Below are 25,080 nucleotides of genomic sequence, written 5' to 3'. Positions count from 1 at the left end.
CTAAACACTCAAAGCCCAAAGTTTACGCTATATTCAACCCTTGTTATCTTATACAACACCAAAAAGGCTTCAAAATGACTGCAAATGTCGCTACCAAGCTACCCGAGATCAAGCACACGAAGATGCTGATTAATGGCAAGGTGATTATACAGGGCCAACTTAGATCTATCGAGCTATTATGTTTGTAGGACTTGTAGCGGGTTAGAAGCTCCTCCACCCATACAAGTTTGTCAATGCCTCAGACAGCAAGACCTTTGAGGTGGTGAACCCAAACACCAAGCAAAAGGTTGCCGATCGTGAGTTTTTCGAGTATTTGTCCTGGGTACTTTGTCTTATTTTGAGTTGTTGCTAACAAAATCGTCCACTTTCTCTCCCAATCGACAGTCCCTGGAGCAACTGAGGATGATGCCACCGCTGCCGTTGCCGCCGCCAAGGCCGCATTCCCCGAGTGGTCCAATCTCGGCCCGGAAGTTCGTGGCAGCTATGTATGATCTACTCACCTGCCTTCCTCTTTTTATTTTTTTTTTATTTTTTATACTTGACTCAAGCTCACCTATTCTCATCTTTGACCACGGATCAAAAGTTCGTCGCATTGTTGCGAGAGCACCAGGCAGAGATCGCCGAGCTAGAGAGTGTCTCCATGTGCGTCTTTTATGTCATTTAGCCAGTCAACTTGTTCCCTCGTCTTCTTTTCGGGATTTGAAACTAACTGAAGCGCGTTGTATTTTTCTTTTATTAAAGGGGCCGTCCGTCGTCGGTTGCTTATGATACTGTCACAGCAGCCAGGTACTGTGAGCTATTTGCGAAATCTTGGCCTCATGTTCAGGTAAGAGAGCTCGAAAGGGAGAGCTATGGCACACCGAAAAACGCCTAGAGAACTTACATCGGCCATCTTCACCCTCAACCGCCGGGAAACTCCTCTTTAAACACCCCTGGTTTCGTCGGAATGACTATGCGCCAGCCGTACGGTGTTGAGACTATAATCATTCCCTGTAGGTCCTTTGCTTCATGCTTTTTCCCTTGCCTCAATTTCCACCCACGAACCGAGAGTGCTGTGCTAACGTTCCACCTCTTGCTAAGAAAACAAGGGAACGGACCCCTCATATTTATCGGCATGAAGTGCCCGGCGCCCTGATAGCCGGCAACACAGTCGTGCTCAAGTCGAGCGAGAAGGCGCCTCTGGGCGTAGCGCGCGTCGCCGAGCTGATCCACCAGGCCGGCTTCCCTCCGGGCGTACTCAACGTCATCTCGGGCCACGGCACCCCCTCGGGCTCCGTGCTGGCCCACCACATGGAAGTGCGCATCATCTCCTACACGGGCTCCACCGCTACCGGCAAGTTGATCCAGCAGGCCGCCGCCAAGTCCAACCTCAAGATGGTCAACCTCGAGCAGGGCAAGAAGACGGGCAAGCTGGCGCTGGGCGGCGGCCACATCGAGGGCACCGACGGCTTCTTCGTCCAGCCCACCGTCTTCCTCGACCAGCCCGAGGACGCGCGCGTCATTAAGGAGGAGATCGTTGGGCCCGTCGTCTGCATCAACACGTTTGAGACGGAGCACGAGGCCGTTCCAAAAGGCCAACGATACCGAGTTTGGCCTCTACGCCCCCGTCTTCACGCGCGAAATCTCCAAGGCCATGCGCGTCGCCAAGGCGCTCGAGAGCGGATCCGTAGGAGTAAACTGTAGCTCGACCTCGAACGATTTGGACTTGCACTTTGGTGGCTTCAAGCATCCTGGACAAGGTCGCAGGGGGATTCCGTACATAATAGATCATTTCTTGGAGCAAAAGGCTGTCTTTATCAAGGTGGACGAGGTTTGATAAGATCTCCGGGTCCTATATACAGTGTCTTGCTTGTTTTTAGTCCATGGTCACTCGGTACACATTTAACCCAGCTTACTCACATGTAAAACCAGCCATTATCCACTCCCCGTCTCTTTCCTCTTGGCAAAAACCTCACCAAAGACATCTTCAGCATGCTTCTCCGCGTCATGCTTGTGCACCCAGTCCTCCCGCGGAAACGCGATGCTCTTGGGGTCCCGCTTGACCTTTTCCCAGTCCGTCTTGTGCCACATGTCCCTGGTCGTCTCGCCCGTCTTCTGCACCGCCTTGACGCGCTCGTACCGAATGTCCTGGTGCGTCCACAACGCCGCGGGGATGTCGCCCTTGCCCGCCCTCCGCAGGCACACGGCCAGCGTGACGCCGTCCTCCATGGCCTGCGTGGCACCCTGCGCGCTCGTGGGCAGGAATGGGTGCGCCGAGTCGCCCAGCAGCACGATGCGACCCGCGTCGCTCACCCAGCGCGGCAGCGGGTCACGGTACACGAGCTTCCAGTCCACCACGCTCGGCGTCTTGTCCACGATGGCCGTGCATACGGGGTCCCAGTCGCCCAGGAGCGCCTTGACCTCGTCCAGGTTGCCGGGGAACGACCACGACTCGTCAATGTCATGGTCGTCCTTGTGGGTGAGCACCCAGGAGCAGTTGGCGCCGTTCTTGATGGTCGACGTCAGGAAGTGCACGTCGGGCCCGATCCAGCCGTTGAATGTGTCGCCGTTTTCGCAAAACTCGCGCGTTAGGGGGTCTTTGAGAAGCTCAGTGGTTGGGAACCTAGAAATAGAGCTGGCTTAGCAAAAACAAAAAAAAAAAAAAACAGATGGCAGCGTCCAGACTCACCATGCACGCCACACGGCATAGCCACTGCTCTTTGGCTTATCAACGTAACCTAGAACGAGCTCTCTGGCCTTGGACCTAACGCCATCCGCACCTACGACAACGTCGCCATATACCTACTTTCGCATTAGCCCCTGTTCACCAATCGCACCTCATTTTCGCGGGCGAATCTTGACAGCTTCAACACGCACGCACCTTCTCCCCACTCTTGAGCACGATCCCAGCCTTGTCGTCTTGCTCAAAATACTGTTCTACATTATGCCCGAGGTGGATAGGGATGCCCAGCTCATCCCTCGCATAGTCAAACACCACCTGGTGCAGTTCGCCCCGGTGCCCATTGAATACGGGCGCGTCGGGCACGAGGGGCGGCGACGTCTGGTGCAGCACCACCTCGCCCGTGTCCCACTTGTGGATGCGGAAGCCGTAGTTTTGCAGGTTGATGCTGAGCTCGCGCATCCGCTGCGCGATGCGACCGGGCTGCGACGGCTCCGAGGGCAGCGTCCAGCGGTGGAATATGCGACCGGCGTTTTGGCCAAAGGAGATGATGTCGCCCAGCGATTTGAGCTCGCCGAAGCTCTCGTACATCTCAACATCGTGGCCGTGCCGCTTGCATTCGATCGCCGCCGTCAGGCCGCCGAAGCCGGCGCCTACGATGATCACTTTGATGCCGGTCTTGGGCCTGATTTCCATCTTGGACCATTTGAAACATGTACTGCTAGTCTGAGGGAGTCGTGCAAGTCATCCCAGGACCACAGGCATGTAACACCCCGAAGCCCCTTAAAGTCAATGAAAATACTCTGTAGCTCTTTGGCCCCGATAATACCCCGGAGGTTCGCTGCCCAGACCAAGCTTTTCCCCGCTTGCACATCATCTGCCGTGTCACTTTCTTTCCGGTGCAAGTCGACTTCAATCCAATGACATATGGGATAAGTGGCGGTTGGTGGTTACCTTGCAGGCGCCCCCACATCACCTCATCGATGCCATGCGACGAATAAGTAAATCAGACCGGCAAGTCGTTACTTGCGCCTGCTTGTCCGCTTCTCAATAATGATGTAACCAATTTCCCCTCTTTTTTGTTCGGTTCCATTTCTCCGACACCCTAGTATAAGAGTTCGTGGGGAAAAAATAACCCCAAGGCTTGGGGTATGCCGCTGGTGCCCTGGTATGGGCTCATCCTTTGGGTAGGTAGTTTATGTGATGCAGCCAAAAGTAGATATGAGTACCTATTTTGCACTGGCTACCTCAACAACGTGCTTACCTGCATAGGTAGGCACTCAACAAAGGTATAAGCTCGCTGTACACCTGAAACTTGCGGTGGCTCTGCTGGCCAACTGTTGTGTGGGTAAAACCCCGCATCTCAGACCAGAACTAAATGAAGGTGTCGTAATTGTGTCACGGTGTCTTCAGGGCGACATAATAGCGCCGAATCTCCTGGACTGATTGATCAACACATTGGATTAGTAAAGTTGAGTGGTGATTGTTTTGCGGAACCTAAGGTTAATATAAAGCACGTGAATTCCCTGGCTTGATCGATCAAAACGCCTGTGCAACTGAGACCTATCAACTCCCGTCTATCATCGTCTCGGACGCAGTTTCTGAGTATCTAGTTAGCCATGACATCGCATCCTGAGTGGGACCAACAAACGACGGGCACTGAAGTCGTCAAGGCGTTTGCAGACGCGATCAAGGGAAAGAATGGTATGGCAGCAAAGAACGCCACCAACAATCCCGAAGTTACCTGCGCAGCGAAAAGTACCGAGCTAACGCAATAACCAACAGTCGTAATCACCGGGGTGTCGCCAGGGGGCATCGGGTCGGCCACCGCGCTTGCAGTTGCTTCCCAGGCGCCCAACCACCTCATCCTCGCCTCGCGAACAGCCTCGAAGCTTGAGGAGGTCATAGCGGATATCAATCAGAAGTACCCTGGCGTCAAGGCCGTGCCGGTCCGCCTCGATCTGGGCTCCATTGACTCCATCCGCGATGCAGCCAGCAAGATCGAGTCGCTCCTGGTGGGCGAGGAAATTAACGTCTTGATTAACAATGCCGGCGTCACAGACAAGACCCGCGCCCCAATTACCACGCCCGACGGTACGCGCCTGGACAAGCAGTTCTTTGTCAACCACATCGGCACCTTCCTGCTCACCAACCTCCTGACGCCTCTGCTGCAGAAAGCCGCGGCTGGCTCCCCTAGCGGCGCAACCCGCGTCGTCAACGTAAGCAGCCACGGCCACCGCATTTCGCCCATACGGTTCTCTGACTACGCTCTGGACAAATACGGGTCCGACGAGGCCATCCCCGAGGCGGAGCGAACTCACCCCGAGACGCCTGCTTTCTTGTTGAAGGGCATGGACGATGAAGGTTTCCCGGGCTTCGTGGCGTACGGGCAGAGCAAGACCGCCAACATCTTACACGCGACCGAGCTGAGCCGGAGACTTAAGAAAAGCGGCGTTGTGGCCTTTTCCATTCACCCAGGTTTCATCGAGACGGACTTGGATCGCAGCCTCGACAAGGAGTTTTCCGACGCCTTGAAGGCCATGGCGGCGAATGGGTTCAAGACCCTTGACGGGGGTGCTGCGACAACGCTCGTAGCAGCATTCGATCCGGCATTAGGTCAGGTCGATGTCGGCGTTGAGGTGACTGGGTACCTCTCAGACTGTCAGCTGAGTGAGCAATTGGTTCGCGACCATGCCAAGGACCCGGCTATCGCGAGGAGACTGTGGGAAGAGACTGAAAGAATGCTACAAATTAGCAAGTAAGCAAGGTCTTACTCTGGTCATCGAGTTCAAGTGCCGTAAGCATAACTCTAGGAAGTCGTTATAGTACAATATTAGATTAGTGTATGGTTTGGGACTGTGGCAGGATTCCGACGCCCTGGTTTAACTTCCACACTCGTGCTATTAGACTGTGTTTGGGTCCGGTTCGTTGCGCGAAATGGTTTCACCATCCGCCGTCATCATCCGAACCATTCTCTTCGCCGTCACCCATATCCTCCGCATAATGGTCTACCATGCCATTACTGCTCCCATCGTCGTCCTCTCCGTTATCGTCGTCGGATGCAATGTGGTCTGTGCCCTCGTCGGAGCTCTCTGTTCCGTTTGAATTCGAAGCCCCATCCGAGTCGACTGGGTTGTCGGTTCGATGGAGACTTAGCCTCTCCGCAAAGGTTAGGTTTCTTCCCTGATTGCCGGCCTCTCCTTCATCCTCAGAATCCGAGCCGTCTTCGGTAGCAGAGCCATCAGAGTGGCTGTTTCGTGATTTGGAATCTCGTAGCGGGGCACCTTCGCTGTCGCCTTGTTCGTCTTCGTCCTCATCCTCGCTGTCAGCAGCAACTACACGCCGGGATCTGCGCTGAATCTTGGTTGGCCGGATATCTTCATCTTCGTCCTCGTCCTCCTCGTCATCTGAGTCAACCACTCGCCTCGCCTTCCGCTTGTTGGAGGGACGGACGCTGTTGTCTACATCATCGGACTCCAGAAGTGCTCCATTGCCATCGTTGTCACCCGCATTGTCGGTATCTGCGCCAGATGAATATTGGGTGGGTGAGAAGCCGTTGAAAAGAGGAGCACCTTCCTCATCCCCAAGGTCCAAGTCATCTTCGTCCACATCTCCCGAATTGTCAGCCTCCCACCCGCCGCCCTGGTGCGGGTCAGAAGCGGCTTCTTGGTCGAAATCGTCGTCCTCAATAAAGTCATCCATCTCACCATCGTCCTCTTCACTTTCAACATCTCTATCATCCATGTCAGCCCAGTCTTCGGCATCACTATCAGGCTCGACTTCTTCGTCATCATCCAGATCTTCAAACTTGGTCTCTTTCAGCTTCTGGAGCCGCCTATATCCCGCGCCGCACCTAAACAGCACCATGGGCCACATCTCGATGCCAGCGAGAACCTCAGAGATCATCCGTGGGAACTCAAAGCTCTCGTCACTGTCTTCGAAGTTGGGCGGCATTGCAGGTGGGTTGTCTTCTGAGAATTCCTCGGCCCAAACGCCGAAATCTTTGACCTCTGGGAGGTTGTCGCGGGAGTCTGGAAATTCGAACTTGTCGATCTTGGGCCATACGTAAATGAGCCTGGTTTCGGTTTCCACACCATACTCGTTTTCCTCTTGATGGCGCAGCTCGTAGGTGCTGGTGGAGTCTTCTTGGCCGCACCAGTGCATCGAGGTCATGGGCAGTTTACTGCTATTTTTGACCTCGTAGACAGCTTTGAGGTTAGGAAAGGTCATGAGCAAGCCGAAAATATATGCAGGGTCGCCCGGTTCGTTTGTTTGGCTGATAATTGCCCCTCTCTCGTCAAGGTAAACGTCGTGAAGAGAGAGGTGTTCGACATTCTCAGAGAAACCAGGAATCTGATAATGCTTGGCGTCTTCTGGGCGCAGAAAATTCGGACCCATCCAGCCATCCCATCCATCGAGGTTATAGAGACCAACAACATCCTTGCTACGGTTGAATCGCACAAGCGAACAGTCGTCATCGTAGACAGCAAGTGTGTCCGGGAGGGCCTTGAGGACGATATCGCGGCTCTCGTGGTTGATTTGCAACAGGGTAGCCACGCTTTCGTACTGCAGGACCAAGGTAAGTTCTGGGTCTACTCGCATTAAGTCTTCGCTCATTTTGATGACCACTGTTACTATCCGCGATTCCGCGCAAATCATAGGACTGAACAACTCCCAGACTCGACAGCGCAACTCGGGAGGCAGCTTTGCGAACTGTGGAAACTCATAATCTGTCCAGAAGGTGATGGTTTCACTACCATCCATCATACCATCTGTGCGTTTCCCGATTGCTGAACTTCGATCTGATTCATCCTCATCATCGTCATCTTCGCCATCATCAGACTCGGAGGCCTCGAGGTCTAACAGGCCACGAGCGTCGCCATGGCTTTCTTCGTCCTCATTTTCATCAGAGCCATAGTCTGACCCTCGCTCCGAGTCGAAATGCTCTTCCAAGTGCGATGGTGAAGGGGACTCGGCATCACTCGGAAGCTGTCCGTTGTCGGATGCATCGGTTGCGTCGTTGTCGCTGACGTCTGACATGTTGAAGTGTATGTTGCCACTGCAATAGCTGGTGTGGGTTCCAGATGCCTCGACTGGCGGCTTTAAAGTTTCAAATGCCAAGCAAGTCTGCTAAAATAGAAAAATAGAATGAGAACGGTCCTAGTCTAGGCCATCTGAATGCAACCTGATATTGCGACTCAGCGTTTTCGAGGAAGAAATAGAGGGCAAAAGAGAGTGCTAGTAGTCTGTTGAGGCAGCAAACACGTGCAGCCAAGCGCGACGCGACTGATTGAGTTCGGAGACCCCGCCCCACAAACTACCTAAGGTTGGTAAGTGCGTGCATGGGACGGGACTGACTTCCAATGGAAATCTGTTGAACACTTTGAACAGGCAGGCCCGTGATCCCTGCCAAGCCCCGCTTTGTCGCTTCCACCAAATTACCGTTCGTCAGATTCTTCCCCAGTTTCTTCTGGGCACTTCTTGACCACCTTCCGCTCTGACGTGCAGCGTCAAATCAATCTCAAACCCTGCAGCCATCAACCGACTGTCGTCGCAATTTTGGGGGACTGTACCTATTCGGCATGCCCGTTTACAATCAACCCATGCATGCCAGAAGTCTAGCATGCGGCTACTAAGCGCTACAAATCTCACCCTGGAGCAGTTCGACGATGACAACAGCATTCCGCCGTATGCCATCTTGTCCCACACTTGGGGCAATGACGAGATAACCGCCCAAGATGTCCTCTCCGGTGAGCCCAGTCGCTTCAATGACCGTGCAAGCTTCTCTAAAATTCAGGGTTGCTGCCGCCAAGCTGTCCGCGATGGCTTGGGCTACGTCTGGGTTGATACATGCTGCATTGATAAGACGAGCAGCGCCGAGCTTTCCGAGGCCATCAACAGCATGTTTCGCTGGTATCGTAAAGCGGCCTTCTGCTATGCGTATCTTGCAGACGTAACCTCACCTCTGGTCGACAAGGATAACGCCGCGTCTGTAGCGGAGAGATCTGGCCACGGTGGCAAAGTCCGCATCGCGTCCGCTTACCAAATCTACCAGTCTTGTCGTTGGTTCACCAGAGGCTGGACCCTGCAAGAGCTCATTGCTCCAGGTGAGGTCATCTTCTTCGACGTCAAGTGGCGCCGCATCGGCAGCAAATCCGAGGATCTTTCCGATATCGAGAAGATCACCGGTATAGGTCGTCGTTTTCTCCAAGATGTAGAAGAGCTGCAACGGGCTAGCGTGGCCCAACGGATGAGCTGGGCCTCTAAGCGCCGTACAACCCGCCGAGAGGATCGCGCATACTGTCTGCTCGGCATTTTTGGTATCAACATGCCGCTTCTCTACGGTGAAGGTGACCGAGCCTTTATCCGCCTGCAAGAGGAGATAATGAAGGACTCGGATGATCAGTCGTTGTTTGCGTGGGGACTGGGTATCTCACTCGATGACCGTGATCAGGGTAACGGTGGTGGGTTGTTCGCTACCTCGCCCGAAGCCTTCCAACGAGGCTCGTCCATATCATTTTGGGGCCAGCTGTCTGCAACCAAACCTACACATCATTTCATGACGAATAAGGGCCTTAGAATCGAACTGCCTATTCTTGCTGAGGGGCCTGACAACGAGACTGCATACGCCATACTTGACTGTATCAGTGACAACAAGTTTGTCGCCATTCCAATATCGCGCGCCTACCACAATGACGTCTTCCAAAGAACTAGGGGTTGCGCACCAAGGACAGTGTCGCGCAAGACGCGGAAACGCGCAGTGGACAAGCTGCTTTACCTGCAAAAGGGTCTTCCGGGCAGCTCGCTCACCATGTATTTCAGCACCATTACAGTGTGTACGCAGTCGCTACACAGAAACGATTACAGGCTCATTGACGTCTATCCGCCGCACGCGGCTCTCAAGATTGAGCCCGACTCGATACAGTGTGGAGATTCCCACCGTGTGCTTCTCCTCTTTGGCCATAAAAGTCGACCACGTTGTAGGGCTGCTCTGCTCATTACTGCCAAATACACTCAGGAACAGAACCATCTCTCCCGCCCTCAGTTACGACAAGTCAGTAGTCAAATTGCTCTGGGGCCTCGGCTTGGGCGCGTTGTTGATTTGGTACTCGATAACGGGCTGTGGCATCTGGAGCGCAGCATCCAGTTCGACCGTCAGGTTGACATCTGTGGAGACATTTTCCAGACTCACACTCACAAAATGGAAGGCTCCGCCAGCTGGGCTGTGGATGTCGATGTAGATCGACAGGCCTCTCTGACACCCGCCGATTCTCCATGGCACGATCAGGACTCGGAAAGCGACGGCTTTGAGCACATCTCTATGGCAGCCATCGCATCGATGTTCAACAACACGAACAGGGATTTCCGACAGCGAGAGGCATGGGTCCGGCGTCAGGAACGGGAAAGAGAGCGACGCGGTCGGACAACCACTGGGCTAGTAGTCGCAGCAACAACTGGTGCATTGATTGCCTTATTGTGTGCATATATGATTTCTATATCAGACCGAAGCGGAAGTTTTTATTGGATACGATAGACTGCTTTCGAGCAGTGCTGGAAACCCAGAGAAGCCCTTGCATTACGGTGCTTTTCCCTTGGCGGTTCGCTGGCTGGCTCGCTCGCTCGACCCTATGTCGTACAATGAGGACGGTAACATCTGATTTGCTGTTGAAGGCTGATAAGCGCGATTTTAGCCCCCGCGTGTACAGCTGCAGTAGAATATAGGTTGGAGTAGTGGAGGTCATCTCGGACATTTGCAGAGCTCCGCGCCCGAAGTGAGGTGCGGTGCAGGTTGAGAGACTTTGGATGAATGCTCAAAACCGTACAAAGTACAGTCAACTCGAGCAATGAGAGCTATTTCTTTGCCTCGAGTTTGGATCATACCCAAAATAGCTGCCGAAACCTGTCAGTTCTGGTCACATTCTGAACACCAGGATAGAAACTACACAGGACCTAGTTCAGTTCGTCATGCCAAGGTATCTCAAGAAAAAGGAGGAGAAGCAGTGGTAAAAACGCCTGAAAACCTTTACCCCGCCTCATCTCGCTCGACCATTTATTTGCTTTCGCAATCCGAACGAATACGTCAGTTGAATAAAATTCAGATTGGCGGTGTTCACTTGAAATAAATGAAACAAAGCAAGGAACGAGACGAACAGCACACAGAGTCCAAAGGCGTAGGATATATAAGTGGTGGACAAGCATCATAACGAACTTTCAACATGCGGCCAACAAGGAGCGTAGAATGCTATGGCTTGAACCTTCCTCTACTAACAGAGCTTCCTTGAAAACAAACACACCATCTCTCAAGTTTTCTCAACACATCTGCCACCGAAGCCTATCAGCAATCATACGATGCAGTCCCTTGAAACAGTAATGGATCTTGGCGGGAAGCTGCCTGCAGGAAGCTTTTTGGCCGGCGGGCTTTTTCTGGCATGGTTCCTCAATAGATGGCTGAACGACAGAGCTCTCAACAACGGCAACGCGCCCTCGTCATATGACTGGGCAAAGGAGATTATTGTTGTCACGGGAGGCTCCGGCGGCATTGGCGCAGAGACGGTCAAAAAGTTGGCAGGTCGGGGGAGCCAAATTGTCGTGTTGGACGTCTTGCCGCTCAGCTACTCAAATGGTATGATTCGGTGCGAGTTCAGGGCCGAATCGGCACAAAGCTTACACATTGGTTTTTTTTCAGTTCCAAATGTGCATTATTATGAATGCGACTTGACAAAGTACGACGAGTTGCAGGAAGTCGGAAAAAGGATTTCAAAGTAAGTCAGCAGCACCATCCACGGATCAAAGCCATGCTAACCGTTTTCCTAGAGAAATCGGAGATCCCACAGTTGTGATAGCCAACGCGGGCATATGCCGGGGAAAGCCGATCTTGTCTGCCTCAAAGCGCGATATTGAACTGTAAGCTAGCCGCTTGCGGGGATGGAAAAAAAAGGGGGGGCCGAAAGAAGAACAAGATAGGAATATTTATTAACTCTTCACTGCAGCACATTTGGCGTTAACAACATCGCCTTGCTCTTTACGGCCAAAACCTTCCTCCCAAGCATGGTCGCCAAAAACCACGGACATTTCCTCATAATCGCCTCACAGACAGGCTACATTGCAACCCCGGGCCTCACCGACTACTCAGCGTCCAAAGCCGCCACGATCGCCATCTACGAGGGCCTACACGCCGAGGTTGGCTTGATGTACGGGGCTCCCTCGGTCCGCGTGTCGTGCGTGTCGCCGACCCTGGTCGACACCAAGATGTTCCAGGGCATGGACTCGAGCGCCGCCCCCGGCGGTGCGCTCCGGCCCGAGGATCTGGGCGCCCGCATCGCCGGCATCATCCACAGCGGCCGCGCCCAGCACGCCTGTGTGCCTCACTGGTCCGTCAGTCCGCTTAGTTTTATCCGTACGTGGCCTGATTGGTTGCGCGTGTGGTGTATGGCCTCGTCCGTTGGTCTTTATGATAATCTCAGGCCGCATGATCCGATGGCGTCACGGTAGGAATTTTGCGACGGGGTGGTTTTTCTTTTTCGGGGTGACTTGTTTCTGCCTGCCGTTTGCATATGGTTCTAGGACGTACATGGTGCCGCAAATTTAGCCGCTTGCTAAATAAGGTTGGAACACGACGGTGGATATCCGACGATGGATAACTTTGAAGAATGCAGGCGAGTGTTCAATCATAGCTGTGGAAATACAACGTCTACGTATGCTGATGATGTAACGAACTCTGTCAGTGGTTGGCGATGCCGCGTGAAGCAGAATATCCTATCAATCCTAGCCTGTTCATCTCCCCACACGATGATGACACCACCCCCCAACCCAGCACAAATTATGTCACCTCTCTACCCAGACTCCTTCTTCTTCTGCTGGTAGTACGTGCTGAAACGATACCTACTCTCACCATCCAACGGCTTCAGCTCTACGAGCGCATCGAGTCCCTCACTCTCCACCGTCCGCCTAATCTCCTCACTCCTGGGCGTAATGTCGCACAAAAACGGCTGCGGCCTCATGTTCAACCCATTCGTAAACGCAAAGATGTCAACCGGTACCTCGGCACCCGTGACGGGGTCGCGCTTCTTGCGCATATCAAACGCCCACAGCAGCCTCGCCACGGTGATCCAGACGCCCTGCTCCGCCAGCGCCTGGCCGCTGCAGACGCGCCTACCCCAGCCAAACGGCATGTATCCCCTGTCTCCGGGGAACGGCCTCTGCCACTCCGACCCCTCGACGAAGCGGTCTGGCTCGAAGCGGTCCGGGTCGGGAAAGTCGCGCGGGTTGCGGTGGATCGCCCACAGGTTGCCCTGCACCCAGCTGTTGGCGGGTATGCGCCAGCCCTTGTAGTCGTCGTCGGCCGTCGGAGAGTGCGGCTGCCCGCCGATGATGGCCACGGGCCGCCACCGGAGCAGCTCCTTGACGAAGGCGTTGACGTACGGCAGGTCCGCCTGGTCGCCGAAGCTGGGCGAGCGGCCGTGCCCGACGACGCGGTCGAGTTCACGCTGCGCCTTGTGCGCGGGCTCCGGAAAGGCGCAGCACGCCAGGACAAAGGTTACGAGCGTGCTGGCGCTGGTGTCTGAGCCCGCGCCGAATAGGTTGCCCGTCAGGTTGGAGATCTCCTCGGTTGAGATTTTGTACTTGTCGTTCTCGGCAAATAGCGTGTGCACGTAGGGCTTGGGGATGTTGCGCCTCTCCTCGTCGGTCCTGCTGTCCAGCTGCTCGACCGCCTCCTGAGCGAGGGAGTGCCAAAAGTAGTGGCCTCCCTTCCGACCCCTGGCTCCCAGGCCCTTCATCCACGGCATGCTGCGGGGGAATTTCGCCAGGATGGGGAACGTCTCCATGAGCATGGGGAACTTTTTCCCCGGCACGTTGAGCTCGGCCGCGAGCTGCATTACAGCAATGACCTCTGTGATTATCGGATCCGAGGAAGAGGCGACGCGGCGGCCAAAGGCCAGGATGGAAACAACGCTGGTGGCGTAGCGCTCTAGGTGAGAGACAAAGGCGGCCGGGTCGCGCAACATGTCGAGGGCGACGACCCTGCTCTCGGCGTCCTGGACGCCACGGTACCGCCGGACGACCTGGGTGCCGACGCCGAGGTGCATCAGCCTGCGGTGGACACGCCAGTGGTCGCGCTCGGCCTGGTTCCGGGTCCGCATCGTCACCAGATTGGCCTGGCCGGTGCCCAGCTCGCCAAACACCACCATGCGCGGGCGCGACGAGTACAGCTGCGCCTTCTTTTCGAGCATGTCGTGCGCGCACCACGCGTCGCAGATCCAGACCGTCGGGTTTCGGCCGATCCAGATGGTCACCAGCGGGGCATTGTACCTTTTGGAGAGCTCATCGAACCACACCCACGGCTTGTTGTCGGGGAGCGAAAAGGTATTCCCGATTATGGGCAGGGGGAAGGGGCCCGGAGGCATCCTAGAGCGGAGGTAGAGCATATAGCCATAGTCGATTATCAGGGCCGTGACGGCGATGATGAGCACCGAAAGTGTGATTAATTTGCTCGAGGGAACGTTTGATATAACGTCCTCAAGCTTTGCCAGCGAAGCCTGGCTGGTTAAGCGATCGAAGATCATGATAGGCGTTAGCGATGAAAATCCTGCTTCGTTGTTGGCCGGTGCGGGTAGTAATTTCAGTAGGTCACATAGCTCACCGAGAGAATAAAGGTGCTTTTCTCACGTCGTTTAGTCTCCATCAGATTCCCCTCAGTCGGAACCAATGCCGGATGGAGCCCAAGGCTCTAATAATCACAGACAGTCGCATATCAATACAATGGTTTCCATTTCTGTGTGGTTGCAGCATCTCCACATTGTTGTGCTGTAGGTGAATGTCACAAATGCGGGGGGGGGGGGGGGCAGAGAAGGATACGATGCATATCCTTCGACTTTGATTTGCGGTTGTTTGCGGGGTTTGATGTGTAGTAACTTTACCCCAACCAAAAGTTGATATTGGATGGATGTTCGGCAGTATTCAGCCGATAGGAAGAGAGACAACGCTGAATTAAAATGGCATTTTATACATGCTTACACACGCACATACATCTACCTGCCGCTTCCATTGTACACCAGTACATTTGGAGAGCCTTTGGGGTCTGTCACTACTCCTTTGTGACCCAAGGCCACAAGCCTGGCCTTGACACTACTGGGGCTGGCAAGGCCGCCCTCGAGTGCCCTCAGGTAGCTGATCAAGCCTGCGACAAGAGGCGTGGCCATGCTGGTACCGGTGGTGGTACGCGTGTCAGTGTCAGACCTCCAGCCAGCACTGAGAATCTCTTCTCCGGGCGCAAAAACGTCCAACTCGGGGCCCCAGTTGCTTCCATAGATGTTAGGGATGATCTGGGAACGCCGGCGGTCGGCGCGCGTCATACCGACCGTAATCGTCTCGGCAATGCGCGCTGGGCTGAGGTTTGCTGCAGGCGAGTCGGAATTTCCGGCCGCCGATACACTGACAATGCCCTGATTCCAGGCAGCACGAACTGCCCCTTCGAGGCTAGTGGAGGGCCCATTAGTCGCTGTGATTTTGGTCAGTTTACGTGATTCCTAGATATACTCCGTTGCACTCAGGCTGGGTGGGCTGGTAATGACTTACACAAAGAAAGGTTTATAACCGATGACGAGACAGCATTGCGGGCGAGAATGTCATTGACTGCCCATGTAATGCCGGCCAAAAGCCATGAAGCTTGGCCCTATATTGGATCACGAGGTTAGCAACGTCATGCTGAAGCATACTGATTGCTCAAAAGGGGGCAACTCACAGTGCCATCCGATCCAAACACCTTGACAGCAACAACTTGTGCTTTCTTGGCAACACCATATGTCTTGCCCGCTACGGTACCAGCCACATGAGTGCCATGTCCGTCCCCGTCCTCTTCAAATGCGGTGCCGCCTGTGACGCCGCTGAAGCCAAATCGGGCGCGGCCCTCGAACTCCTGATGCGAGATGCGGATTCCCGTGTCGACGACGTACACTGATATAAAAGTCGGGCTCGACGAAGAGCACATCATCACGTCCCGAGAGGGCGGCTGCGTCCTCGGTAGAGAGTGCTGTGGCCGCGTAGGCGTTGAAGTCTTTGCCGATACTGAAAGACTGGATTGTGGAGTCAAGCTTGCGCAGGAGAGAACGCACAGCTCGGTGGTGCGCCGAGGCGGATGTGCCTGGCTTGAGCTGGATGATGTAGCTGCCAGGGACAACGTCGAGTGCAGTGGCAACGCCAATGAGGATAGTGATGATGAAGGCCTTCATGATGGCTGCTGCTGCTGCTGTTGCGAAGGGACTGGGACCAAGCTGCGAACGAGGGCCACTGTCCTCCCGTTTGCCCCGGGCAAACAGCCGCCAAAGGGCACAATTATATACGCCATCGTCGTCATCGGATTGTCCCTGAGATGTGCAGCGAGCTGCCTACCCGATTATGGGAGGTGGATCGGGTTGAAATGATGAATCCATGCGCAGCCCTGAAGCATGTTTACGCTTGTTACGGTCCTGCTCGATTTGGTTCAGTTCTCCTTGGTGGAGTGGGGTTCCGGGTGGGCTTGAACACTTGGTAGGTGCAGAAAACGGGGAAGAGTCTGGGGTACGAACAGATCCTGCAGAAGTCTCTTGCCGACCAGCTGTTATTAGACTTGGAACCTATATCAAGCGAACCAAAGAAAAAGATAAAAAGAGTAAGAATAAGAAGCAAAGAAGCAGACTAAGTAGCAAGTAGCTAATAATTTTCCAATCAGATCCGTCTCGGAAATTCGAGCTCGAAATTTTGACAGGTGAGATGCATTCGCCATGGCCTTGTTTGCTCTCAAAATGCGCCAGGAGACCGCCAAGCTGGTGATTTCCGGCCGTTGATGCAGCTTCGGGGGGTTTTTTTTTGTAGAGTGGCTGGGCATTCCGGCAACGATAAAGGGGCATCTCAAAACCCTAACCCTCGGGGATCGTGAACCTTGCCCGCCAAGCCGCCAAACTGTCTTGCTGCACTCTCAAGCTTAAATGTTACCTTACCACCGCCGATCACGAGAAAAACCTGGCGGTGTCTTGACTCAAGATGCGTAAGAAACATCAGCAAAAACCAGGTCTTACTGTACTTGGAGTATTTTGAAGCATTAGTCTGTCGGGTAATACTAATATGTGATTACACCAGAAACGAAGTTGGTCATTTCCTGCTCTCGATGACCATGCTGCCGATTTATATAGATCAGCGGTGGTGACAACATATAGTTCCCCGACCACTCCGTCCTCGGACGTGCAGTAACGCTGGTTATTACGACCGATAGCACTGTCGAGCTCGTCATGGAAACGACATAGTCAATTGACCAATCAGCCGTCAATCATCCGACAAGGTACCACCGTTCGGGCCGGTCCAGGAACCAATATGCGCGGCGCGAGTCCACAAATGCGGAGAGACTCGGTCGTGTCCCCAACAATATCGCCTATCCAGCCCTATCGACCTGACTCAATGCCTGCAGTTGCCGCGGTTCCTTATCCCCGCCGGACCAGGAACCCGGCTGCTTACCGGTCGGGGAAGGGTCCGATAGCCAGCGACAAGAAGAAGGCCGAGGTATTCAAAGAAGGAGCCTCGTCCTGCTCCTCTCTTTGTCCTTGTCCTTCGTCCACTTGGTCACCACAGGACGAGGCCTCGGAGAAATAGCTTCACTGCCATCTTTCTCCCCCTCCCCGCAAGCCTGTCTAGCTTTGACTGCTGTCACCCTGGGCGCTATACGGAGCATCACCACCTGTCCTGTCGCCACCATGAAGTTCTCCACCACTCTCACGGCGCACGCCCTCCTCGCCGCGTGTGGCTCCCTCGCCCTCCCAGCCGAGGGTGGCTACAACACAGTCAAGCTCGACGGCTACGGCAGCTTCTCAGGCAAGGTCGTCAACACCACCCTCAAGGGCGGCGCCCTCCCCGCCGCCGTTGACGCCTGGCTCGGCATCGACTATTCCACCCAGCCCACCGGCGAGGGCCGATTCGAGCCCGTGACCTGGCCCGAGCCCTTTGACGGCGTCAAGGCCGCCACCGAGTTCGGCAAGACCTGCATCCAGGAGGAAGCCTCGGTGCCCATCGAGCTCCAGGACGAGGCCTGCCTCAACTTCAACGTCTACCGCACCAAGGGCGTGCCGCTGGACCAGAAGCTGCCCGTCCTCGTCTGGATTCACGGCGGTGCCTTTTACGCCGGTAGCTACCAGAGCTTCGATGCCGCTTCCTTTGCCGCCTATTCCAAGGCCCCCATAGTGGTCGTCCAGCTCCACTACCGCGTCAACTCGCTCGGCTTCCTGCCCAGCGCCCTGTTCGAGCGTGAGGGCCTGCTAAACCTCGGCATGCGCGACCAGGACCACTTCCTCAAGTTTGTGCAGAAGCACATCGCCTCGTTCGGCGGCGACAAGGATGCCGTTACCATCGGTGGCCGCTCCGCCGGTGGCCACTCGGTGGGCATCCACTACTTTCACAACTACGGCGAGGGCGCCAAGGAACCCCCGCTGTTCGCCGGCGCTATCCACCAGTCCGGCTCCGTGACTGCCCGCGCCTTCCCCAACGCCACCTACCCGCTCTACCAGAGGCAGTACAAGGAGTATGTCGACTACCTGGGCTGCTCGCCCGACGACCTCTCCTGCCTCAAGGCGGCCGACATCAACAAGATCCGCGAGATCAGCACCAAGCTCTACCACGACTACGACCCGGCCCTGACCTGGCCCTTCCAGCCCGTCGAGGGCGGCCCGCTGCTCGAGAAGTTTGGCTCTCAGTCCGGCTACGACCAGACCTTCCACAAGGTCCGCACAATCACGTCCTCGACTACCGACGAGGCCAAGTACTACATCCCAGGCACCTTTGAAACCGACAAAGAATTCGTTGACTACCTGGCCAACATCTCCCCGGCGCTCAACTCGACCGACCTGGCCCTGCTGGCCAAGCTCTACCCTGACCCTGCCACCAACCCCAACTCTCCCTTTGCCAACTCCCCCAACAGCACGCAGTACAACCGCCTGTCGGCCGCGTGGAGCGACTACGCCTACATCTGCCCTTCCCAAGAGACGGGCTACCGGGCTTCGCTGGCGTCGGTGCCGACGTGGAAGCTGCGGTTCGACACCAACGCCTCGTGGCCGGCGTGGCGCGGCATCCCCCACACCTCGGACACGCGCTACACGTGGGCCGACCCCACGACGCAGCACCCAGACGTCTCGCAGATTTACCATGCCTACCTGGCCAGCTTCGTCACTGCCGGCGACCCAAACACGCACAGGTGGGAGGGCAGCCCCGAGTGGCCCGCCTACAAGCCGGCCGGCTACGGGCTCGACTCGGAGCCCGCGTCGCAGCTCGTCGTCAGGCCCAACCAGGGCACAAAGGTCGAGAAGGACGACATCAGGAGGGAGCAGTGTCTGTTCTGGCGCGATCCTGAAAGAGCTCCCAGGCTAAACAAGTAAATGGCTTGAAGACAGGGGTCTCACTTTTTTTCATAAATAAAAAGAAAAAAGACCTGCCCATAACTACTATATATCAAAAGCCTGTTTACGAGATTATGATAACAAGGACTAAGAGTAGCAAAAGGCATATATATAGCTCATCTACTTGATATAGCTTACTTGATGCTTACTTCATGTCGCAGAAACACGGTGTTTTTCCTTGGCTGTAAATGATCTACAGATCATCCTTCGACTCTCGACTTCTTGCGTCTCATCATTCCAGCATCACAAAGCCCGACTTCTTCCAACTCTAATGGAAATTCAAAACAGTTAACAATAGCTGGTCGCTAGATACATATAATGCCCGTATATACCAGAGGAGATGGTGAGGGGGCAGTGAAACGACCCGACACATGCAAATAAAATCAGCCAATAACAGACAAGGGAATGATGGGTAATGTGGAAAACATCTGATATCGCTTTGACTACTATCATCTTTTGAACAATCCCCAAAGGATCAGAGTCAGCAACCACTTCTCTGGCCTCTGCTTCGCTGTGGAAATTTGTTCATAAGTATGTCTCGTCTTCCTGCCACGCACGAATGGGTTTGGGAATGAACGCTGACGGCCCAGACCCCGGCAGGCAATGTGTTTTAAAACACCTCGCCCGAGAAGTGCACACAACAAAAAGAAAAAGAAAAAAACACAAGAGGTGAATGGGTGAAAAATATGTAACAAGGGTTTAGTTATCGGTACTTTTGTTTGCGTCCAGCGCGCCTCACGTCACATGGCAATGGGGCGTACAACACAGTCTCCGAGACTCGAAGGCCCTGTGTTCTCTCGGGATCCCTTCGCAGTTTCGTCTTCTCCGACAGCACATTGCCGTATATCTGCACAAGGCCGAAAGAACCATGGAGAAGCGGGCAAGCAAGGTGTATGTTTGCGAAAAGTATATATTCGAAGAAATATTGCCAGGCTTGCTTCTACAAGAAGCATACTCCTTGATTGACTCGAGACTAGAAATTCTCCTTGCCCCATACGAATGCGAAGCTGTAAAAGCCGAGTCAGTAAACATGATACCATGACGTCTGATGAAAGGAGTTATGGGAGTAGGGACATACTCAGGCTCGCTGTATTTGTTGCAGAAAATATGCAATGTGCTACCCAGACCCTTGGGACCGCAGAAGAACACACCGGCTTCGGCCGGAGTGTGTAGCTTCCTGATACCCCTGAAGATCATGTCCCAGTTGGGACGACCGAAGTTTGTGGGCGCGCGGAGACCAGTAATGGCATCCTTGTCGGCGTTGGCATCGTTGATCATGATGTTAGTAGCATCATCGGCCTTGATCTTTGCGGTGAGGTAGGTGTGAATCTCGATGCGGTTGTCGACATCTTGAGCCTCAATGGCGAGAAGCAGGGAGCGGAACCACTCGAAAGAGCCAAAGTCACGGCAAATCCAAAAGAAGTAGACCTTGGCGAGACGGGTCTTCTTCTGCGGGTAGTTCATGCGGTACCAGATAGACTTGAGAATAGAGGCGAAAGGCGTGACACCGATACCAGCACCGCAAAGAACAGCAATCTCGTACTTGAAAACGTCCTCGGAAGCAGAGCCGAAGGGACCATCAACGTAGACACGGGGAAGCACCCGCTTAAGAGCAGGGTCGACGTCGGGGTTCTCGCCGTTGACACCAACAACCTTGGAAGCATCGCCCTTTCGGTCCCAGTCGCAGCCCAGAGCCTTTGACACCCCGCGAGTGAAGTCACCGACAACACGCATGTGGATCGAAATATAGTCCTCCTCAGGGGCACTAGTGAGAGTGAACGGGTGGTACTGCCAAACCGAGACCTCGGGACAGCAGAAGAAGATGTACTGTCCAGCCCTCGTCTTGGTGTGCTCCTTCTTGATTTGAATCTCGCACACGTTGCTGGGGTGCTGGATAACTTTGGAAATGTACGTCTTGTGCTTGCCACGAATCTCACGGGCGATACGCTCGGCCATGTAGACAAAGCCTCCGTACATCCAGAACTGCCAGAACACACCGATGGCCGAGGTACCGAAGGACATGCAGAATGGTGCAAAGTCGGGCTGAATCATGCAGAAGGCACCGTGGATGGACCAGAAGAAGAAGAAAACGATGAAGAAGTGGTGAGTGTACCAGAATCGCTCGTAGTTGGCACGACGGGGCTTCTCGACCGAGGTGAAGACCATTCCCATAAGTGCGATCAACATAACGTAGCCTGTCCATCCGGGGCCGGAGACGAAGTTGGCGAGGAGCCATCCGTAAATACCGAGCTTCTGCTGCGCAGCGATCTGCGCAAAGTTGTTCCAATGGGCAACGGTATGGACCCAGCTGAAGAATACGATAGACCAGGCGGTAGTAATGTGAAAGGTGATGTTCTTGTCAAACTGGATAATGCCGTTCAGAGGCGTTTGACGCGCAAGAGAAATAAATGTACGGCAAACCGGAAAGAGGATGAGAGCGACATCGAAGTGGAGAACGAGCGCCGCAGCTCTGTTATCGCCATGTCAGACGCATTCTTCAACAGTCAGTTAGATCATATATAGGAGCACACACCTGGCAATCATGAAGGTCGGACCAAAGGTGTCTCTTGCCCTTTGCAAGTTATCCTTGACAGCATAGTTGACGAAACCAAAAGCAAACACCATCGCGTGGAGTATCATGAAGACGAAAACGAAGCTGAGCCGAATGTTAGCACCGGTGAAATCAATAGGTCGCATGGGGTTCAGGAGTCGCATCCGTACAATCGTCGGTAACCCTCGTTAACCATCCACCTGTCGAACTTTTCCCTGGGCGTAAGTTCCTTCTGCCTCTCTTGTGTCATCTCTCCGGAAAGCAGCATCCGTGTTAGCGGCGTCCATCTTGACCGTTCGGACTGGCCCTTCTCGGAGCCGTAGCTGTCCCGGAATCCTCCTCCTCCTCCTCCGTAGCCGTATCCAGACATGCTGACGGTTGCTTGGTCGGTTGTCGATTGGGTTGGTCGAACAATTCCCGAAGCTCCTGCTCGGCACGCGAGATTTCGCCGCTACTCCGAGACCGTCGGTCGGTCAGACGAGCTCTATATCCCCCTTTCTGAGTAGACCCAGTTGATTTCAATTGCTCGATGTCCAGAGACGCTTCCTTCTCTTTCAAGATCCTCCCCAATCTCGCGCGTCGCTCTGAAATTATGGGTCGTTCGTCGAAAGTGGGTGATTACAGGTCGATCCGGGTGCCAGGATGGTATTAAAGGTTATTCAGAGCCTGCTGAATCAATCGGCAAATTGACGTTAAAAAAGAATAGAAAGTCGAAAACAAGCCGGCGTTAATGAGAGTCAATTGAAGAGAAATGAATGGTATGCTGAAAGCCTCCTGGCGTGCCGTGCAGGAATACGGCGGAACTGTCAGCTTACAACGGAGACGTTCGAAGCACCAAAAGGGGGAAGGAACGGAGATCGGGGAAAATGGATGGCGAGGGGGAGGGTGGGTGTTAAAGCACGGCGCAGGTGCCAAGGGGCGCGGCAAGTAACAGAAACATAGGGTGATTTCTGGCAGATCATACCCTGGTAAAGTCACCCACAATGCATCCACTGGCGGAATGCAGAGCGACAATTTTAGATGGTGGGCGAGGTGGGCTACAGGGAATAGTGCGTAAGAGAAAAAACTGAACCCCGGCGTCAATCAAGGATAATTTTGACTCGCCGGAAAAACAAAAGATAATTGAAAGACACCAATGTTTGAAGATTCTACGACACAGTAGGGAGGTTGTACCGGCAGACAATGACCGACCGTTGAAAAGTGGCAATGGCTGCGGAAAAAAGGAACGCTTCCTGTCACCCCTGAGGAAAACGGGAGATCTGTGTGTGGGTCAAGTATAGACGAGCGGGCTACTCCTTTTTCTGTAGGCACGCTAACAATTATTGCAGTACACGAATTGGAGTCAGCCTCCAGTCCCGGTTCAGTTCCAGATGCACAAAGAATATTCACAAGGAAATAATTGAGAAAATTAAATGAAAAGTATACAATAAAAACGATCTAAATGGCTACTCCTGGCGTCAATCGTGACAGGTAAACGGGGTCATCCAGGCACAATCGTGCTAGTGATGGAAAATTCGATTGTACCGTGACAGACACTTCAGTTCCAGAGATTGCTATTGGGCATCAGAAATCTTGAGGGGGGGGGGGGGGGGCTCAATCTAGGACGTCCGAGGGTGGAAGAGTCAAGGAGGTGGTGGCCAGTTCATCGAGCGATAGATGAACTTTGTCACGTCACCAAAAGTTGATGAGGCTCGTCGAAACGACGGGGATGGGCCAAAAAGGAAATCTCGGCATGGTGGGCGACTTATGGAGACCGTATCACCGTTCTGATTCGCTGTCGGTATCAGCCGCCGAGAGGCCTGAACCCCTGGAACGACTTGTTTGGCGGTAGTTGAGGGGCGAAAAGAATCGGAAAGCCAATCGACGGCGTCTTGTCACGACGAACTGTTCTTTGCACATTTTAGCGCCACGGTAAGGTAAGTCTAGTCCAAAGTCAAAAAAGGCCCTTGGCGAGAGCAGAGTCTCTACTGTGTGAAATACGGGCCATTGCATCTTGTCTTAACGCAGGTACAGCTCACTTCGTAATGATGGCATATACGAAGTGCTACTAGCAAGTCACAGTTGGTGCCGTCTGCGCGCTCGTTGCCTATCTAGCCGCAGCCTAGCATCGTGGCACGTGTTAAACATGTCTGTCTCGGCATCAGCTTCTCTGAAATTACATAGTACGAAGCAGGAAAGTCGTTTTCTCAGCTATGGGTGGATTGATGGTTGATTGATGGATGATCGACCCGTTTGGCAAGGATGAACAAGTGGGGAATGGTGCGATTTTTTATCCTCGCTGCTTCAAGTTCTCAGAACCCCTGAGTGTTTGTCTTCCATTTCGATTGGAAAACCCCATGGCCCAAAAAGGCCAAAGGCGCACAACTGCACAATGCCCTAGAGAAATTGGCATCCCATCCGCCATTTGTTGCCATGTTCTTTGGTTCTAAAGGCACAGTGTCCGCTTGTTGACGGGCGTCCTCAGCAGGACACCGGTAAGTGGGGATCTTGGCAAAGACCGCTCCCGGTGCAGAATCGAACGACATTGGTTGGTTCGACCCATAATTAGTGCCAAATAACTCAAGATCATTGGCTGGATGCTGCCACCTCTTGTATCAGGTCCCCTGAACGAAACGAGCTGTAACAGATCGGAGATATTTCAAGTCGCAGCAAGCCACAGTGTACCATGCCTGTTTTGGCCACAAGCACACTGTTGAGAATTCGCTGGTTGACAGTCGTCAAAATGCGAATTTGATCGAATGCGACGTATGCACTTTATTGCGTGGTGGTGGTACTGTACCTTATCTGATGAACGGATTTTTATCGGTATCTTTCATTCAGCCTTGCCCCTGACAGAGTCAATGAACTACCTAGTCTCAAGGTGGCATCGACAACCGCTCCAGGGATTGCCCGTCCTCGCCTGCACTTTCCAGTCGCAAGGATCCCTCACATTTCACCAAGTCATCAGGTACCTTACCAATCATCCTAATTGTTATTCCGCCATTAACGCCATATAAACTTCGCGCCTATGCATCATGTCGCTTCTAGCGCGCGAAATGCGAAAGTGTCAAACATCCCAGCGCCGATCTACCTGCTACTCCGGCCATGACATAATTATCAAGATACTTACACTTAAATACTGTATGTACCTTACCTACAGCAATTGGTATACTAGGCCGGCAGGTTCATATCCAAACACCTAGACGACCTAGGATTTTGATACTCAATATGAATCTTGTCTGCCTTTGATTCGACTGCCACCTCCTCACATATACGGGGCTTTTGCCAGCTTGAATTTCAAACTGCGACTTGATACAGATAACACCCGGCATTTGCCCTAAGCTCCGCTTTGGTCCAAGGAAAAATGCCATGAGCAAACACCGGGTCGCCCACTTCGGAGAAATTACACAGTGTTGTGGGCTGGAAACCGGTGCGTTTTCGCTTTTCATCAGGTGAATATCCATTCAGACCGGCGT

At 53.8% G+C, this 25,080-nt stretch overlaps 11 protein-coding genes across 11 annotated transcripts; 6 read left to right on the top strand and 5 right to left on the bottom strand.

The window, feature by feature from the left end:
* Positions 1-74: 74 nt before the first annotated feature.
* MGG_06551 (aldehyde dehydrogenase X) lies at positions 75-1,816 on the top strand (the record flags this gene model as incomplete). The annotated part of the gene is made up of 6 exons (XM_003716942.1): positions 75-180; positions 243-296; positions 385-485; positions 875-992; positions 1,121-1,527; positions 1,574-1,816. The coding sequence occupies 6 exons, from the start codon at positions 75-77 to the stop codon at positions 1,814-1,816; spliced, it is 1,029 nt and encodes a 342-aa protein (XP_003716990.1).
* MGG_06552 (monooxygenase) lies at positions 1,377-3,775 on the bottom strand. The gene is made up of 4 exons (XM_003716941.1): positions 2,861-3,775; positions 2,669-2,781; positions 1,900-2,602; positions 1,377-1,844 (listed from the first exon to the last, which is right to left on the bottom strand). The coding sequence occupies exons 1-3, from the start codon at positions 3,353-3,355 to the stop codon at positions 1,915-1,917; spliced, it is 1,296 nt and encodes a 431-aa protein (XP_003716989.1). The 5' UTR covers positions 3,356-3,775; the 3' UTR covers positions 1,377-1,844; positions 1,900-1,914.
* A 263-nt stretch (positions 3,776-4,038) lies between these two features.
* Positions 4,039-5,582, top strand: MGG_06553 (uncharacterized protein). Its single transcript, XM_003716940.1, has 2 exons — positions 4,039-4,363; positions 4,445-5,582. The coding sequence occupies exons 1-2, from the start codon at positions 4,279-4,281 to the stop codon at positions 5,419-5,421; spliced, it is 1,062 nt and encodes a 353-aa protein (XP_003716988.1). The 5' UTR covers positions 4,039-4,278; the 3' UTR covers positions 5,422-5,582.
* On the bottom strand, positions 5,393-7,971 carry MGG_06554 (uncharacterized protein). The gene has a single exon (XM_003716939.1). The coding sequence runs from the start codon at positions 7,697-7,699 to the stop codon at positions 5,603-5,605; it is 2,097 nt and encodes a 698-aa protein (XP_003716987.1). The 5' UTR covers positions 7,700-7,971; the 3' UTR covers positions 5,393-5,602.
* A 311-nt stretch (positions 7,972-8,282) lies between these two features.
* Positions 8,283-10,317, top strand: MGG_06555 (HET domain-containing protein; the record flags this gene model as incomplete). Its single annotated transcript, XM_003716938.1, has 2 exons — positions 8,283-10,097; positions 10,162-10,317. 2 exons carry the CDS (start codon positions 8,283-8,285, stop codon positions 10,315-10,317), a joined length of 1,971 nt encoding a protein of 656 aa, XP_003716986.1.
* A 712-nt stretch (positions 10,318-11,029) lies between these two features.
* MGG_06556 (uncharacterized protein) lies at positions 11,030-12,151 on the top strand (the record flags this gene model as incomplete). The annotated part of the gene is made up of 4 exons (XM_003716937.1): positions 11,030-11,282; positions 11,346-11,421; positions 11,474-11,563; positions 11,650-12,151. The coding sequence occupies 4 exons, from the start codon at positions 11,030-11,032 to the stop codon at positions 12,149-12,151; spliced, it is 921 nt and encodes a 306-aa protein (XP_003716985.1).
* Positions 12,152-12,312: 161 nt separating this feature from the next.
* Positions 12,313-14,223, bottom strand: MGG_14859 (uncharacterized protein; the record flags this gene model as incomplete). The annotated part of the gene is made up of 1 exon (XM_003716936.1): positions 12,313-14,223. The coding sequence occupies one exon, from the start codon at positions 14,221-14,223 to the stop codon at positions 12,493-12,495; it is 1,731 nt and encodes a 576-aa protein (XP_003716984.1). The 3' UTR covers positions 12,313-12,492.
* A 271-nt stretch (positions 14,224-14,494) lies between these two features.
* On the bottom strand, positions 14,495-16,793 carry MGG_14860 (alkaline proteinase). The gene is made up of 3 exons (XM_003716935.1): positions 15,402-16,793; positions 15,236-15,332; positions 14,495-15,158 (listed from the first exon to the last, which is right to left on the bottom strand). The coding sequence occupies exons 1-3, from the start codon at positions 15,648-15,650 to the stop codon at positions 14,689-14,691; spliced, it is 816 nt and encodes a 271-aa protein (XP_003716983.1). The 5' UTR covers positions 15,651-16,793; the 3' UTR covers positions 14,495-14,688.
* On the top strand, positions 16,648-19,196 carry MGG_12798 (para-nitrobenzyl esterase). The gene has a single exon (XM_003716934.1). The coding sequence runs from the start codon at positions 17,383-17,385 to the stop codon at positions 19,051-19,053; it is 1,671 nt and encodes a 556-aa protein (XP_003716982.1). The 5' UTR covers positions 16,648-17,382; the 3' UTR covers positions 19,054-19,196.
* MGG_06559 (cytochrome b-245 heavychain subunit beta) lies at positions 19,137-22,432 on the bottom strand. The gene is made up of 4 exons (XM_003716933.1): positions 21,796-22,432; positions 21,608-21,730; positions 20,153-21,544; positions 19,137-20,081 (listed from the first exon to the last, which is right to left on the bottom strand). Exons 1-4 carry the CDS (start codon positions 21,993-21,995, stop codon positions 20,048-20,050), a joined length of 1,749 nt encoding a protein of 582 aa, XP_003716981.1. The 5' UTR covers positions 21,996-22,432; the 3' UTR covers positions 19,137-20,047.
* Positions 22,433-22,608: 176 nt separating this feature from the next.
* Positions 22,609-23,071, top strand: MGG_17168 (uncharacterized protein; the record flags this gene model as incomplete). The annotated part of the gene is made up of 3 exons (XM_003716932.1): positions 22,609-22,674; positions 22,771-22,890; positions 22,954-23,071. The coding sequence occupies 3 exons, from the start codon at positions 22,609-22,611 to the stop codon at positions 23,026-23,028; spliced, it is 261 nt and encodes an 86-aa protein (XP_003716980.1). The 3' UTR covers positions 23,029-23,071.
* Between the last annotated feature and the right edge of the window lie 2,009 nt (positions 23,072-25,080).

The sequence above is a fragment of the Pyricularia oryzae genome, chromosome 4 (genome assembly GCF_000002495.2).
Source record: "Pyricularia oryzae 70-15 chromosome 4, whole genome shotgun sequence".
Lineage (NCBI taxonomy): Eukaryota > Fungi > Ascomycota > Sordariomycetes > Magnaporthales > Pyriculariaceae > Pyricularia > Pyricularia oryzae.
This window is presented reverse-complemented; position numbering and strand designations above follow the sequence as displayed.

Bases quoted from the DNA above. Each gene is read 5' to 3' on its own strand.
- MGG_12798 (XM_003716934.1), top strand. From the start codon at position 17,383: ATGAAGTTCTCCACCACTCTCACGGCGCACGCCCTCCTCGCCGCGTGT.
- MGG_06554 (XM_003716939.1), bottom strand. From the start codon at position 7,699: ATGTCAGACGTCAGCGACAACGACGCAACCGATGCATCCGACAACGGA.
- MGG_06553 (XM_003716940.1), top strand. From the start codon at position 4,279: ATGACATCGCATCCTGAGTGGGACCAACAAACGACGGGCACTGAAGTC. The intron at 4,364-4,444 runs GTATGGCAGCAA...AATAACCAACAG, and splicing joins CGCGATCAAGGGAAAGAATG to TCGTAATCACCGGGGTGTCG.
- MGG_06552 (XM_003716941.1), bottom strand. From the start codon at position 3,355: ATGGAAATCAGGCCCAAGACCGGCATCAAAGTGATCATCGTAGGCGCC. The intron at 2,782-2,860 runs GTGCGTGCGTGT...ATGCGAAAGTAG, and splicing joins TGCTCAAGAGTGGGGAGAAG to GTATATGGCGACGTTGTCGT. The intron at 2,603-2,668 runs GTGAGTCTGGAC...CTCTATTTCTAG, and splicing joins TATGCCGTGTGGCGTGCATG to GTTCCCAACCACTGAGCTTC.
- MGG_14860 (XM_003716935.1), bottom strand. From the start codon at position 15,650: ATGATGTGCTCTTCGTCGAGCCCGACTTTTATATCAGTGTACGTCGTC. The intron at 15,333-15,401 runs GTGAGTTGCCCC...GATCCAATATAG, and splicing joins TGTTTGGATCGGATGGCACT to GGCCAAGCTTCATGGCTTTT. The intron at 15,159-15,235 runs GTAAGTCATTAC...CCAAAATCACAG, and splicing joins GGTTATAAACCTTTCTTTGT to CGACTAATGGGCCCTCCACT.
- MGG_06559 (XM_003716933.1), bottom strand. From the start codon at position 21,995: ATGTCTGGATACGGCTACGGAGGAGGAGGAGGAGGATTCCGGGACAGC. The intron at 21,731-21,795 runs GTACGGATGCGA...CATTCGGCTCAG, and splicing joins AACGAGGGTTACCGACGATT to CTTCGTTTTCGTCTTCATGA. The intron at 20,082-20,152 runs GTATGTCCCTAC...CGGCTTTTACAG, and splicing joins AACAAATACAGCGAGCCTGA to CTTCGCATTCGTATGGGGCA.